This window comes from Meriones unguiculatus, chromosome 14 (genome assembly GCF_030254825.1).
Source record: "Meriones unguiculatus strain TT.TT164.6M chromosome 14, Bangor_MerUng_6.1, whole genome shotgun sequence".
Taxonomy (NCBI): domain Eukaryota; kingdom Metazoa; phylum Chordata; class Mammalia; order Rodentia; family Muridae; genus Meriones; species Meriones unguiculatus.
The window spans coordinates 10,155,333-10,172,391 of record NC_083361.1 but is presented as its reverse complement, the minus strand read 5'-3'; the positions used below and the strand labels follow the sequence as shown (position 1 = coordinate 10,172,391).

The following is a 17,059-nucleotide window of genomic DNA, read 5'->3' as shown; positions in this document are numbered from 1 at the left end:
GGAGGCATGTTTCCTGTAGAGTCACACACTAAGCAGATTTTCCCAGAAAATGCTGACAAGAAATAGAATGACATGAAAAGTTCCCTTCACTTCTAGCTAATGATTCCTCACAAAAGCATAATTCCGAATGGAGGTATACATAGAAAAAATTAACGTCTCTGTACTCCAGATCAAATGTCATGTCTCTTTAACTCCTAGTTGTCAGACTCTCATGGGTCCTGTGTGTGTCTTAGAACCCCTTAATGGGTCCAGTAAACTCAACCCAACATCTTCACAGTGACCCAAAGACAAGAACACAGCCAGTGTGTAGATGCCCTCTTCAATCTGCCTCTGACAAGCTTCAGGACAGCATTGTAGATGAAGCTGCCTCTCTTTCCTTTCTTGTCCATACATGACCACTGGGAGAGCACAGGATGAATAAGCAATCTCCAATCCCAGTATATTTTTTTCAAATGAATCAGCTTGCACAACTTATTTTAAGAGGGTATTACTGAACACAACATGGCATAGGCTTATTTATCTCTCACTTGTCTGTTTGTTTCATCTATGCCATCCATGAATACTTGATTTGAATACTTCCAGAGCTCACTAGTATAGCAGGTGGTGGCTGTCAGTCAATTTCTTTAACAGTAACCAGAACATGTATGTCTGTCTCTAACCATGTCTTCTTCTCCTGTCTCTAACCAGGGCTCCTTGTGTGTCGTGATAAAGGACATTCTTATTGCAGAATTTTGTCCAGGACTACACAACATTAAATGATCTTCATGGAGGAGCAATTCTACTGAGGTAGACATGAAGCTGCATGCTACAGCACTAGCTCAGTGTGAAAGTTCCTGAGTGGAAGTTCTAATACAACATGTGACTGTTGGAGGACAGCATAAGTGGCTCTAGTGTCATTTGTAATAAGGCCTACTACACATTTCATCTTAGTGCTTTTTGTGTAGACAGAATAAGAAATATATATTAATGCATACTAGACCCATGCCATAATCCATAGTCTGAAACTACCAGTGAGTGACAGAAAGAGATACAACACAAATCAAAATGACAAAAGACACAAGATTTTCCTATATTTCTATAAAATCCCAAACTGATTCCTGTCTGCGAAGACAAACTTAGATGAGGAATGGGTTGATCTCTTTTTCACATATACACCAAAATACCCACAGCTTTTTTTTTTTATGTAACCCAGCACCTGTACCTACAAATGCCTTCTTTCTCCACGTGTTCTACTTTCTACTTAGCCTAGACCCAAGCATGGCAGAGAATGCTAGAAGCCCCATATTCTACAAAGGCTGTTGCAAGAAGAAGCTACAGTAACTGCCACACTTCATTCATTTATGGACAAAGAGAGGAGGTAGCCAGACTCAGTGTCTCATAACCATGATGGAGGCATCATGGGAGGCAGAGTCAAAAAGAAAGTCCATGTGTCTCAATCCAGAGGGAAATCCACAGTGAGTTCCTGAACAACTTGTACTACAGAGACAACCCTATCTCAGGAACACAAAAGAAGAGGAGAGAAATCATACAGAATTCACAGAGTATGGGCAGGACAACAAAACAAATGAGTGAAAGGAAGAATGTTTGCAGCCTCAACTTCAGCTCTTCAGTTGTTTCTAAATAAAGAATCCACTTTTACAAGCAGTTTCATGATGAACAGAAGGCCACTTCTAGAAGTTCACAGTGATATCACCCATGAGGGTAAGGATGCAGGATCAAACTGGTCCAAGTATCAAAGCTTACAAAGGAGGGTTGAAAAGCAGAAAAGACAAATGTGAGTCCAATGTAAGTAGCACAGCTGAAGAAAGGAATCCTGAACAAGAAACCCAAAGAAAAAAGTCTTAGAGTTCATCATCTCTTACAAGATCCATTCAATGCACTCACAACCCTACCCTTCAAAACAGTAACAAATGAGCCAACTGATCTCTTCCTTTGATCATGGACAGTTGCTCACAGCTCACAACTCAGATCAACTGAAATGGTTTCTCAGCTGAGTTGACTCAACTTGGATGTCCCTCTTCTTCCTGTCCAAAGGTAACAGTCTATATGTACAGTGTGTGCTTATGGGATATATTTTTGTTGTAATGTGACACATCATGTGCATGAAAAAGAAGCTTCATCAATGAGCCTTATAAGAAGTACTGACATGATCTCCTAGGCTAAAAGTCATAGGAAGAGGGACTGCCATGCTGAGATTATCATCTTTCACCAGCTCACAACTTGGCCTTCATGGCTGCTGTTAGTCTTCTGGCATCTTCTCCACCCAATCCTGTCTTTTAGCTCAGAATGTGACCTTCTCATTGGTTACTGCCTGTTTTGTGACATCATTCTCCCTCTCACCCTATCAGCATCTGGTAGAATCTTGGGGTTTCCATGGAGTTGCCTGTAAACAAATTGGTTCACAGGTAACCTCTGACGAGTGAACAGTGGGCTCTGTCTGATACTGGACACAAGAGCTAATTTCGTCAGTAGATCAGTCAAGGAATACCATTTATCCTGCTCAATTGTAATTGGATTACTGTATTTCCCACATATCCCCACCCCGAAAATGTCAGGTAAGGAAAAAAACTTTAAAGTGTTTGTTTTCATTCTGTCTTTCCTTATATCTAATATACATTTAAATCCTTAGAATACTAAGGATACTATAGAGTTCAGTGTCACATTTCACTTTGGTTCATAATAAGAAGGTGACTTTACACAGTTTACTCTCAAGGTTTAAGAGAAAGGCAAAAGTTATGCAGGGATCAACATGGAACAGTGATTGAGGGAATGTCCAACCAATGCCTGGCCCAACCTGAGACCCATCCCATGGGAGAGAGCCAACCCCTGACACTATTAACAATATTTTGCTATGCTTACAACAGGAGCCTAGCATAGCTGTCCTCTGAGAGGCTCCATCCAGCAGCATATTGAAACAGATACAGAGACTCACAGTCAAACATCAAGCAGAGCATAGGAAGTTCTGTGGGAGAGTTGGAGGAAGGATAGAAGGACCTGGAGATGATAGTTTCACAACAACAACAGAGGCAATTAACTGGGGCCCAGAGGGGGCTTATGGAGACTGAAGCACTAACCAAGAACCATGCATAGACAGAACTTAGGCCCTCTACACAGATATAGCAGATGGGCAGCTCATACTTCAAATGTGTTCCCTAGTAAGGGGAGTGGGGGCTGTCTCTGACATGTACCCTGATGACCTCCCTTTGGTGAGGCTGCCTCAGTGGGCCATAAGGGAAGAGAACATGGTCATACCTGATGTGACTTGATGAACTGGAGTGGGGAGGGCTCTCCTATGAGGAACAGGAGCGAGGGGGAAGAGAAAAGAGGAAGAAAGGAGATGAGATAACTGGGAAGAGAGGAGGGAGGAGCTACGATCAGGATGTAAAGTGAATAATAAATAAAGAAATAAATAATAAGAAAAAGAGCAAGGTAAGGCAGGGAAAAGTAGTACAGTCTCTATATTTGAGCAAAGGTTGAACCAAATCAACTAGGAATTTCATGACCACACAGGAAGACCAGGCAGGCCACCAAATGAACGTCATCCTATGCACTACCAAGAACCAATCTGAACACTTGCAATTGGGATGTTGAGGGAACACAAGTCTTAGACTTTCCCATCCAGTACAAACTGGAGACAGCACTACCCCCCACAGGAAGATAGAAAGCACCAATCTCATAATTTTCCCATTGTCCTCTTGCTTCCTACAGAAAATTTTCAAAGTGCCCCTTTCTTTGGGACTGAAAGTGCTCTGCAGCCATCTCTGCCCGTGATGAGCAACTCCACACCCTCAACAGGAAGGGTGTGCAACTTTTCCAGGGTCTCCACTCCAGCTGGGAGTTCCGCATGGCTCATGCCATCAGCCTCCAACACTTCTCTCCAGCCTCTCATGGGAAGTGCCTATGTTTACCAACATGCTGGCACAACCATGCTGACAGTGCTGAGTGACCAGGGCCAGATCTCTACCTCAGCACTCTCCTATCCAGGTGCTTTCACATGGGATCTCACAGGAAGCACAGATGGGAGGGCAGCTGCACTCCAGGACTTCACTGTAACTATCATTGACCAGGACACCACACTATCCTCACTGTCTGTGGCAGCTGAGCGTGATACAATTTTAGACCCCAATGCCATAGTCCCTTTCTATCCAACAGTGTCTGCCAGCTTTGTCCATGCCACACCACCGCAGGTGACAAATCAAGGATATAGCCTGGCACCTTCTTACCAGGAGGGCAGCCAGGTCTATTACTATGACCACAACAGCCTGGGCCCTCTGATACCTGGAGAACTCGGGCAGGGCCTGCAGACCTACAGCTCTGTGTCCTACCCTGGGAATCAGGCATCTGCTCTGCAACCAGAGATGGTGATGGTGCTAAAGGAGATTCAGCCAATGAATGTCCAAACCCCACACTCCACCTCTGCCTTTTCTTATTCCACGTCTTCTCAAGCGATGCCAGGCACCAGTCTCCAAGGTGAGTAAAGAGCCAGGAGGGGAGGGAGTGGGATCAGCACTCAAAGGAGACTCGGCTCTACCTTTCAGTAGTAGGCACTCCACACACAGAGAGAATGTGAGTCCTGACAGATTATTCCAGCTCTGGCCCCCCATCCCTGTCATCAGACTCCATAATGAGAGAGAATGTAGAGCCATAGTATGTAGCATCCATCCTGCATCAAGTGATGACCACAGAGCACACCATACTCCCACATGTCACTACCAAAACGAATCTTCCAAGCACTTAATGGCATTTTCTTATACCTACAGTTGTAGAAACAAGTTAGGTGCAGCCCATGTACCATTGCTAAGTTGGCCAAAGCTGCTGCTGCTTTTTTTTTCTTTTGCTGTGGTACTTTGGAAGTAATCCATGCCAAGATTATAAGATCATGAAGACACGTTCTCTAATACTGTGTCACACCCAAACCCAAAGATTTCAATTTCTTAAATCAATTTTCAGATCACTTAAAAGGACTCTGTAAAACATGGGCCTGGAGGAAAGCCTCAGGTTTTGAAAAGCTTGCCTCACTGCAGTGACCAACTGGATTTGAACACCAAAATCCACAGAAAAAGTCAGGCTTCTGGGGGCATCTGAGTAATGACATAAAATGAAAGAAGTTGGCAGTCAGGTAAGCTAGAATATTATGGATCAGACAATCTGCCTAATAGCAAAGTTCCAAGAAAATGAGAGTCACTGTATCAAAGAAAAAGGTAAAGGCAAGTGAGGAGCACACATCAAAGGAATTCTGTAACCTACCCACCTCACAGTGGCTATGCACACACCAATATACACAAAGGAATACAAAAATGTGAGAAATCATGACATGGCATGTCCCTCAGAAATGGATCAGTCACTACTTGTCTGTGGACAGAAGTGCTGTCAGTGCTGCTCAAGCAGAGCTCAGAGGAATGCCTTCCACACAGCTGCAAGGGCCTGAGCACTATGGAGGTATGAAAGGGGGAGGGGGCATCTCACTTACCAAGCACTAACTTCTTCCTTGACTATTTTTCAGTGGTAGAGATGGAGACATCCTTGGGATTGCCACCTTCAGGCCAGACACTCTCTCTGCTGCAGAGTACAGAATTATGCAACACCTGCAACCAGGTTACTGAAATGAGGTCATCACCTGTTGATGGGGACAGATCCTTAACAGCCCCCATCCATAGTCCTTCAGATTTCCTGGCCTTGCCTCCAGCTCCAAGCCTGGAACAAGCAGATAACAGAAACTTGGATGAGACTAAAGCTGAGCTTTCAATGTCTCTGGATGCCTATGAGGACACAAAAGAAAACCAAGACACATCACTTCTCCCCTTAGCACACCCTGACATGCAGCAGCCTCTACAATGCACTGATATGGGGAGCCTAAGGCAGAAGCCTGCTTCTGACAACACCAGCATGGGAGGCAGCAGCCTTGGTCTGGAAGAACAAGGGACACTGGAAAGTTTGATGATGTCCACCATCGACTTTGCAGACATCAATACACTGGTGGCAGACATTCATCTTCCACAACTATTCAACTCTCTCACAGACCTAGAACAATTTCCAGATCCCTCAGCCACCGAATCCAAAGTCTCCACAGTTATCTGGAGGGATCAGGTCCAGGACATCTCCAGCATTATTAGTGAACCATCTGACCAGGTGAGAAAGAAAGACCATGAAGCCTCTGAGCTGCTTGATGGAGCTCCTCAGGCCAAAATCCAACACTGGGACCTGGTGGAAGGAGAGGGTAGTGCTGTGGGTAGTGCTGGGGCCAGTGACAGGGCTATTGACAACATGGCCAAGCATTTGGAGGGCAAAGCTGAGAAAGCAGCCCCTAGGCCCAGCAGAGCTAGAGGACTGGAGCAAGATAAGACCAAGTGGAGCAGAGAAAACAGCTCCAAGAAAACAGAGGGGCCCAAGCAGTCAAGGAACAGAGTCAAGGCAGAAGAGCAGCCCACCATCCCTAAGACCAAAAGGAAGAGGAATCCACCTGAGCTCAGCCACAACAGCTTTAAAAAGCCTCGAACCCACCTCGGCATGCACATGCTGGAGTCTGTGCAGGTTTTTCACCCACTGGGGAAAAAGAGTGAGAAGAAAACTAACACATGCTCCTCCCGGCCTCTGGGATTTTCCAGTAGCAACAAAGATCCCAGGCCAGGCCCACCTACCACAGCACTGCTAGATACACCATGTGAGGGCCAGGGCCCTGACAAAACCCTAGGCAAGGCTCAGAGAGCAGAGAGAAGTGCTCACAAGGAGTGTCCAACTTCATCCCAACATGAGCTGCCCTCACCCGGGAAGGTCAAGTTAGTACCTCTGCCTTTCCCAAAGCCTCAGGCCAAGCCTGTTTCTAGAAAGCCTCTCTCACTGGCTTCACGCAGACCCACTGCAGCTTACCCAGCATGGCCTCATTCCCACAGGGCTCAGCCTTCTCCACACAGGCCATCCCAACCACCTCCTCCCAGCACACCTTTGATGGCCTCTGCCAAGCCAGCTCCGCAAATTTCCAACAGTGGCACACGACCTAACATAACCAACCCCATCCAGTCTAGCACTGTGCCTCAGTCAGCTGCCTCAAGGCCTGCACCCTACAGAGCATCATCTCATACTTCACTCCAAAGGGAGCTTGTTTCTGTTGCCAGGAACAGGGTGCCGTCACCTCAAAAACCTCAAAACCAATATCTGCTGCAGGACTTCAGCCGCCAACCAATTCCATGGAGGAAAGTTGACATTCTAGGGCCAGTTATCTCACAGCCCATCACAAAAGAGCAAAGGCCAGAGAGGGAGGCCATGAAGAGAAGGGCTCAACAAGAGCGAGAGAATGCTGCCAAGTGTCCCTCCAATGGGAAACTGCAGATTTTCCTTCAGAGGGAAAGGGATATGGAAATTTCTCAATATTATGGTTATGCAATGTAAGAGCAGGCCAGATGTTTGTAACAAATGATTTTCCAACATAAACAAGGATAAATATAGACATCATTAGAGATGTACACATAGAATTTAAAGCATTGCATGAATGTGTAGAGACATAGGTATATATGCAGGTACGTAGATGAATATCCAGATCTTTGTGTCTACACAAATGAACAGACATTTTTTTGTAAATATTTGAAGACAGTATAAAGAGGCTTTTTTGGTGGTCTTTTAACTTTGATATTATTAATTTAGGTTGACAATTTGTACATAAATACAGCATGATATAAAACTCTTATGTTTATTTAATACTAAATCAATTCCTCAAAATCTGTAGTGATGAAAAATTATTCTCCTTGACTTTTATTTTCATTGTACTAGTCACTGAACATAGTATCTTTTCTAAAGTTTATACTGTAAACTGGACATGCTAGAGCTGTTACCATAGTTCCTCCAATTTTGAACCTCTCACTCCAGCCCTTAATCATTTTTTTGGAGACAGAACTCTTCCTGCTATTTCATGAGATGAAATACATTCTTTCACGTATACACAACCCACCACCCACATATGAGGAAAAAAACATATCAGGATGACTATTTTTCTTGAATGGGTTTAATCAGACTTGTGTATCAACTTGTATCCATTTTAGAATACATCCATTAAATATTTTATTTTATGTGTGTCTCCTCTGTGTGTGTTCCTTGGCAACACGTGTGCAGTTCCCACACAGGGTAAGAGAGGCCATCAGAACTGTGGTTTGGGAATTAAGGAAGGTAGAAGGATAACATTAGGGTGCTAGGAACTCAGCCTGGGCACTCTGCAAAAACAGCAATTGTTATCTGCTGAGCCATCTCACCTGGATTGAGTTCAATGCAGATTCCTGTTAATATAACTTCATTTTCTTTATGGCTGAAAATACTTCCCTCTCTATGCATATCACATTTTCCTCACCTATGACAATGCTGTGGGACAACAAACTTGTTTCCCTAATGTACTACAGACAGTGCTGCAGCCAACACTAATGAGCAAGTATCTCTATGTTGAATTCCTTTTAAGGGTGTACTTGCACCAAGTGGGAGGCCGGGTCTTGGCTTTTGGAGAACCCTCCATACCAACATTCAAACATGCTGGAATACTTCACATCTACACCAGCAGTGCTTTTTCCTAGGCATGCCTTTATCAGTGCTTGTCATCTCTTTTCTGATCTTAGATGACATCTCCTGTAGTTTCACTGCGTATTTTTCTGACTCCTCATGAGTCTAAACATTTTCATGTTTTCACACTCATTTTGTATTAAATCTTTGAGGATTGCCTTATTTTCCCTCAACAAACTGAGTTGCCTTGTCTCCTGTGATTTATATATTTTATCTGATTGTAAGTGATCTAAATATTAATCTGTCTGCAGACACAATAGTAAAGATTTGCTCCCATCCTCTAGGACATTCCCTGAAGTAGCTGCTTTCTTTGCTGGAAAGGATCCCTTTGATTCCCTGCCTACAAGATGTGCAGGGATAAAAACAGAGCAGAGATTAGGGGAATGTCCAACCAATGCTGGCCCAACCTGAGACCCACCCCATGGGGGAGAGCCAATCCCTGACACTATTAATAATACTCTGCTATGCTTCCAGGTGCATAGCATAGTTGTTCCCTGAGAGGCTCCTCCCAGTACTGGTTCAAAACAGATGCTGAGACTTAAAACGAGTCACTGGGTGAAGTGCAGGTAGTCTTATGGAAGAGTCTGGGAAAGGATGAATGGGAGGGGAAAGAACTCTGCAAGAAGACCAACAGAGCCAAGTATCCAGGTCCCAGGGATGTTTGTGGAGATCAAAGCACCAACCAAGGACCACACATATATTGGACCTAGGCCCCCTACATCCATGTAGCTGATGGGCAGCTTGGTCTTCATGTGGATTACCTAGTAAGAAGAATGGGGGCTATCTCTGACATAAACTATGTTGCTTGCTTTTTTATCACCTTTCCAGCCTACAAGAGAAGAGAATGAGCTTAGTCCTGATACGACTCGATGTGCTGGTGTGTATTGTTTGGGAGAGGAGGGGGAGTTCCCTTATGTGAGCAGTAGGAAAGTAGGAAGGGGAAAAGAGAGGGAGGATGGCACCAGGGGGAGAGGAGGGAGTGGGCTATGATTGAGTTGTAAAGTGAATTTTTTTTAAAAGATGGTTTTTCTACTTCTGGAAAGAATGGCATCAGGATTTTATTGGGTTATTGTCTCAAATCTGAGGGTAGATTTTAATGGTGTTATTTTGACAATCTCCAACATCTGTGAAGGCTCAATCCTGACCATTTGGACAAGGGCTATTTGCCCTCCAGATTCACCCATTAAGCAACATTGAGAAGGCTTGCATTAAAAGATGCCACCACCTGTGGCATCTTATCCTCATAGGACAAGTTTGGGTAGAAGGAAGTGATGGAAAGCAACAGATTTTTGAGGTGTTTGGAGATATCACTCACCATGTACTACTTTAACTCCAGAATGGACACTGGCATGGGATTACTGTACATCCCTTTACACTACAGAAGTGATATGAAGCAATTTGGATATATATTTTTAACTTTATTATTTCCATTTTAATGTTTTCATATAAAGTGCCTTGTAGAAATAATCTATATAAAATAAACCTCAGGAAACATTTCTTTAGTATTAAAGCAATTAAAATAGTATACTTATATTAAAATTATTCTAATTTATTTTAGTTCTGATTGTTCTATTCACTGAACATATTTTATTTTTATTGAAATATATTTTGTATACTGAGCATTGTAACTGTGTTATCAATACCTGCACATTCCTCACTCTCACCACAACCCTTAGTCATCCAAGTTCTTCTACACAGCTTGGCCTCCAATTTCATGAATATATATGTCTTTATAATCTACATTCCACATATAAGAGAAAGCATAAGAGAATATTTGTCTGGGCCTGGATACATTTGGTATCTCCAGCTACATACATTGTCTTGAAAACAATGTGACTTCATTATCTTTTTAAGCTAAAAATAGTTCCACTCTGTTTAAACACCACATCTTCCTTATCCATTCCTCTGTTTTTTAACACCAAAGTACAGTCCTAACACAGATACTGTTAACAATGCTGCCATCTACACTGACATGAAAGCATTAATACATTCAACCCTGTGGAATGGTATGCATGGGACTTGCATTAGACTTGGTTTTGATATTTAAGGATACTCCATACTGATGTACAAAGAGGACAGAATACTTTACATTCCCAACATCACATTATATGAGCAGTCTATTATGGAAGCTTTTTTGGAAGTACCATAGTTTCAGTTAATGCTCTACTTATATTTGCTAGCATCTAGAAAGGTCACTTGCTACCAGGGCCTGTAGCTCAAAAGGAATTAGGTGGTAGGGTGACAAGTCAAGATAACATGAGTCCTTTGCTCCTTCCTTTCTGGACTGTTAATATCTACTGCCAAGACCTAGCTATCACTGCACTGATCTATTACTTCTGATAGACTCCATTCATCCAAAGTAATCACTGATAAAATATCACAATGGGAGGGATGACCTTTTTTTGAGGAAAGAGCCATGCTACCCTCTCTTATTCCTTTGCTTCAGCTTTTATGTTCTTTTGCACTCCTATTTTATCCCAGTCCCTGAATCTTGGAAGGACTGATATATGCATTATCCATTTCTGTGTATTAGGCTACCATCTCACCACAGAACAGCCACTGAATCTCAGCAGTCTAAGCAATTATAACTCCCTCCATCAGCAAAGAACACCAAATGATGGATGTCTAGCAAGGAGGCAGACTCTAGCAGTTACAGTAACACAAACAACCACACTAATCTATGGGCACAAACACAAACATTTAGAAGGGAAATGTAGATGCCAATACCTTCCATTCAACAAAACCACAAAACCACAGCAGCTCTCTTACCATTGGGATCTAAGATATCCTCAGTTATAAGGGATTTTTTTTCCTGGATCATAGAACAATACATCAATTCCATACTGTGCCTCTGTTTCTCAAATTGAATTGTAAAATTGTTGGTTATATACCTGAGAAGCATGCCTTCTTTGTGTCAGTGTATAGATCTTGTTTGACATTTCAATATTGTATAGAAGTAGCCCACAAATTAGGAGGACAGTTTGTGAGCATTCTCCTACAACAGGGTGGAAAGAACCTCTTGGTCTATGAAAGCCAGCCATCAGAAAATGAGATTTCAGTTTGAGCCAAGTCTAAGTTCTTGATATTCTGCAACTCAATCAGTGAGCCTATCACCTACTTCAGGCTCATAACTAACAATAGGGTCACATAGCCTTTAGAATTTGAGAGGTCTATAATACCTTACAGGCCAACAACTCTGAGTCATAAGCCCACCTCAGACACTTAGCATTTAGTAGACATATGGATTTTGTGAGTTTCTTTATGTGGGATATCATATTGAAAATTCTTTTATTCTTCTTGGAGATGCTGTCCCAAATCTATAAGGCATTCTGAAGGTATAACGATACTACCCAGTAAGAAAAACAACACATTTTCTACATAGGATGACCAGGGTCTTGGAAGATCTGCCACTGTCCCTTCTATCAGGGAACGTGTTTCCTAAAGAGTGACACATTAAGCAGATTCTCTGGGAAAGGCTGTCAAGATCTAGTAGCGCACGGAAAGATCCCATTACTTGTAACTACCAATTCTTCACTAGAACAAGATTCAAAATAGGGGTATTCATAGGAACAACTACCTTAAGAATTAAGGTCTTTGAACTCCAGATCAAATGTCATGTATCTCTATAACTCTTGGTTGTCACCTGTCTTGTCCATACCTGGTCACTGAGAGAGGACAGAGTGGGTGAGCAATCTCTAACCTCAGCATTCTTTTTCAAATGAACTACTCTACACAGTTTATTCTGAGGTTATTACTAAACACAAAATGACATAAGCATATTTTTCTCTCACCTGCCCATTTTTTTCATCTATTCCATTAATGAATGCTTGATTTAAAGACTTAAAAGGCTCACTAATATGTCATTTAGCTTTCAGTTAAAATGTAGCCAACACATGCATTGACATATGTGTCTGCCCATAAACATGTCACGTGGTTTTTTTTCCTACCAAGGGTTAAAGAAAGCTCTTCTCAGCTGAGATAGATCACCAATGATAAAGCAAAAAAAAATATTTCCAGCCAAGTCAAGATTAGTGAACCACAATGACTACTGAAGTTATTTAAAAGGTAATGGATAATGGTTTACATGCACTAGGGTGGATGATTTAGATGTGGATGCATGGTATACAAGTTGAAATATCTTGGTTCCTGCAGCACTCTGAATGAAACGAAGTAAGATGGTGGGGGTGGAGGAAAAGTGTCTTCCCAATATTGGTATAGCACTTCTATAAGCTTGGAAAGAACACTAGGCGCTTTACAGTTCAGTTTTTATGGCCCTGTGAGTTCTACTGAGTCTCATTAAGTCTCTATTCTCCTCTAAAAAAAAAAAAAAGCTTCAGTGTTCAAGAAACTGCTACTCAACACACAGGGATGGGCCTGTTTCCTTGGCTTTCCTTTTCTGTGGGCTCCTCTTCATTGCTTTACCACTTTGCAGCCCCAGTGTACATGCTGCTTTGAATCACCCAGCATGGCCAAGACCTTTTAGAGCTTACATGACCATTAGAGACCAACAAGACAAGCACACTAAAGCCCTGTACCACTGCTGAATTAACTTCTTTACTAAAACTATCTTGAACAAAGACCCATCCATCTCTGGGAATTGGACATCACAGTCCACCTACAAAGCAATCTTCCTTCAATAACTCTACCTTCTGTTATTTTTTCTACTACCTGGTATGAATAGCAACCAAAATACATAGAGAGTGGAAAACTAACAAGACTAGAAAATGGCTTGCCAATTCATATAACTTTGAACACTGTCGAAATACAACAAAGGGAACATACTGACCACTGCAAAAGAAAACCAATGCATAGTGCTAGTTAATTTTTTTCCCAACATGACATAAACTAGAGTCATGAGGGAACCTCAATTCAGTAGTTTCCCCTCTGAGACTAGCCTATGGGACTGTCTGTGGAGCAGGATATTGTATTAATAATGGATACAGAAGTGCCCATTCCATGCTGGGCAGTCAGTACTATACACAGGTGTAGGCGTAAGGCTATTGTGTAATTCAAATGTTGATTTCTGCATTCCCCAGTATTGGATTGCAAACCTTGTTCTGAGAATCTCCTATCTGCTCCCCAATGGTCTCCTGATGCATCAATAAAGCAGCTTACAGCCAATTGCTGAGAAGGGGAGAGAATAAGGCTGGACTTCCTGCCAGAAAGGGGAAGAGGGGTCAGAGGAAACAGGGGTTTCAGCCACTGGGAGAGGTCCAGGAAAGATGAGGAGAGAGGAGCTGGAGCAGGAAACCTACAAAATGCAAGTATCCCCGCAATGCACACTGGGAATAGCTGCTCAGTTATTGTATTATGAGACTTATTATTAAACAAATATAAGAGTCTCAATTATTTATATGATAGCTGTGTTAAGAGAGAAACAGAAATTATCACAGTTTTATAAAAACTGTAAACATTTGGCTTACAAAGTTGGGGAAGGATTTACAGTAATCTAGCAACAACTTATGTGGAAAATAAAACTATAGAGCAGTGTCTTAGTTCTGTTAAAGAAGAGAAGAACCACAGTTTCTAAGGCAGGAGCTCAGAGCTTGCTGATTACACAGATGCCCTGCAGACCAGCAAGGCCTCCAGCCTATTGCAGAAAAACAAAAACTGACACAAAGCAGAGAGAGACAAAATAGAGGCAGATCCTTTCAGAACTTTAGCCCTTACAAAAAAAGAAGTGGTTCTTTTTTTTTTTTTTTTTTTTTTTAAGTTTCTTGTGGTCTGTTATCTTTTTTTTTTTTCAATGCAGTTTATTCAGGAACCTTGAACAATCATCTGACCCAGGGGAAAGCCAGCCCACAGCTTAAATAGCCTCTGGGTAGCCAGCCCCAGCATGCCACGTGGGCAATGCAGATAGGTCCACATACATGGAAGCAAGCCAGATCCTCTGCCTTAGCCAAATGTGGAGTTGTTCGTGACAGAGAGCACTCACCATCGGGAAGGTGGAAGGCAGAAACCAGCTCCATCTTTAAGGCGTGGCATTACGCAGCTCTCTACAGTTCCCCCTTTTTGTTTTAGATGTTCTTTAACACAAGCAAGTGTCTCAAAGACAGACTTTCCTAGGCAAGGCAAGAAGCTAAATTCTTTTGAAAAGGGTCCCTTGCTGGCCTCACTCCTGCAAGCCAGAGGAACAAATATTTGTGGGTCCAATAAGTTCCCACAGTGGAGTAGGGGTCACAGAAGAAGACAATGCAGCCAATCCTGATGAGACCTGATAGACTAGGACCAGAGGGAAGGGGAGTAGGACCTCCCTTATCAATGGACTGGGGGAGGGGCACAAGTGGGAAAGAGGGAGGGAGGGTAGGATTGGGAGGGAAAGTGGGAGGGAGCTACAAAGAGAATAAACTGTAATTAATAAAAATAAAAAAATAAAAAGAAAGAAAAAATATCCTTTGAGGGAGGCAGAAAAAAAAAAAAAAGCCTTTCTCTGGAAACAGGAGCCAAAGACAAGGAGCCTCAAGCATCTGAACTGGTAAGGTCTAGAAGGGAAGCTGAATCTAAGAAAGTAAACTCTTAGAAGAGGTTTAACTCAGAAAGGCAAACAGGATGGACATCAGAAGAAGGAGAAAACAGGCAACAGGACAGGAGCCTACCACAGAGGGCCTCTGAAAGACTCTACCCAGCAAGGTATCAAAACAGATGCTGAGACTCATAGCCAGACTTTGGGCAGAGTGCAGGGAATCTTAAGAAAGAAAACCTGGAGGGGACAGGAGCTCCACAAGGAGAGCAACAGAACCAAAAAAAAAAAAAAAAAACAAATCTGAGCACAGGGGTCTTTTCCAACCAAGGACCATGCATGGAGATAACCTAGAACCCCTGCTCAGATGTAGCCCATGGCAGCTCATTCTCCAACTAGGTTCCCTAGTAAGGGGAACAGGGACTGTCTCTGACTTGAACTCTGGGGCTGGCTCTTTGATCCCCTCCCCTTGATGGGGGATCAGCCTTAGCATGCCACAGAGGAAGACAATGCAACCAGTCCTGATGAGACCTGATAGGCTAGGGTCAGATGGAAGGAAAGGAGGACCTCAACTATCAGTGGACTTGGGGAAGGGCATAGGAGGAAATGAGGGAGATTGGGAGGGAATGAAAGAGGGGGCTATAGCTGGAATAGAAAGTGAATAAACTGTAATTAATAAAAAAATAAATAAATTTAACAATTATGAAAAGACCTAACAATAATTTTTAAAAGGTGGTCATAAAACAGAAGAGGAATATATCTCCCCCAAATAAATTAAATAATGATTTATTGATTTCAAAATTATTAAATAAGACAAATAGCACACCTACTAAGATACATTGGATTTGAGAAAGGACTGCTGAATTATATCTGGTAAACAAGTTAAATAGACCTATAACCCTTAAGAAATAGAAGCAGTCATCAATATTCTCCCAACCATGAAAAGCCCAGGGCCAGATAGTTTTAGCTCAGAATTCTACCAGACTTTCAATTTGAGCTAATACCAATACACCTCAAACTATTCCACAAAATAGAAACAAAAGGAATATTGCCAAACCCATTTAATGAGACCAGTCACCCTGATACCTAAATCACAAAGAAAATTTCAGACTAATTTCCCTTATTAACATTGACACAGAAATGCTCAATAAAATAATTTGAAAGCACATTCAAGAAAACATCAAAATTATCATCCACCATGAACAAGGAGGCTTCATTCCATGCAGGCAGGGGTGGTTTAGTATATGAAAATCAATATAATCCACCATATAAACAAACTAAAAGAAAAAAAGATAAAACATGATCATCCCATTGCCTAAAGAGCATTTGACAAAATCCAACACCCCTTCAGGTTAAATCTTGAAATTTAACCTGAAATGATCCATTCCTAGGAGCTGAGTATGGTGGCACATGCCTTTAATCCCAACACTCAAGGAAGGCAGAGTCAGGCAGATCATTGTGAATTCAAGGTTAGTGCTGTCTATAAAAATCTAGACTGTGACAGCAATGGCTGCACAGAGAAACCCTGTCTCCAAATAAATAAAAAAATAAATATAACAAAAACATCAAGGCACATACCTAATCACAACAAAGGCAATATACATCAAGCCTATAGCCAACATCAAATTAAATGAAGAGAAACTTAAAACAATTCTGAAGTCAGAGACAAGACAAGGTTGCCATTTGTCTCCCTATATCTCTTCAATATTGTACTTGAAGTCCTAGCTAGAGCAACAGGACAACTAAAGGAAATAGAGGAAATATAAATTGGAAAATAAGAAGTCAAAGTCTAAGTATCAGTATTCATAGATGATATGATAGTATAAATAAGTGACCCCAGAGAACTTTTACAACTGATAAACAGCTTCAGCAAAAGTGGATGGATAAAAAAAGTAAGCAAAATATCAGTAGCCCACCTCTATACAAACAACAATTGGGCTGAGAAAGAAATTAGGGAAACAACACCATTCAGAATATCTACAAATAATATAATGTATCTTAGTGTAATTCTAACCAAGTAAGTCAAAGACCTATATGACAAGAACTTCAAGTCTCTGAAGA

The 17,059-nt window shown here is 42.0% G+C and overlaps 1 protein-coding gene across 1 annotated transcript; it reads left to right on the top strand.

Moving 5' to 3' along the window:
• Positions 1–2,548: 2,548 nt before the first annotated feature.
• Positions 2,549–7,386, top strand: LOC110560983 (uncharacterized protein C2orf78 homolog). The gene is made up of 3 exons (XM_021657192.1): positions 2,549–2,555; positions 3,709–4,470; positions 5,504–7,386. The coding sequence occupies exons 1-3, from the start codon at positions 2,549–2,551 to the stop codon at positions 7,384–7,386; spliced, it is 2,652 nt and encodes an 883-aa protein (XP_021512867.1).
• Positions 7,387–17,059: the final 9,673 nt, after the last annotated feature.

Excerpts from the sequence above, each read along its gene's own strand:
- LOC110560983 (XM_021657192.1), top strand. Across the intron at positions 4,471-5,503 it reads GCCAGGCACCAGTCTCCAAG|TGGTAGAGATGGAGACATCC; the intron begins GTGAGTAAAGAG and ends ACTATTTTTCAG.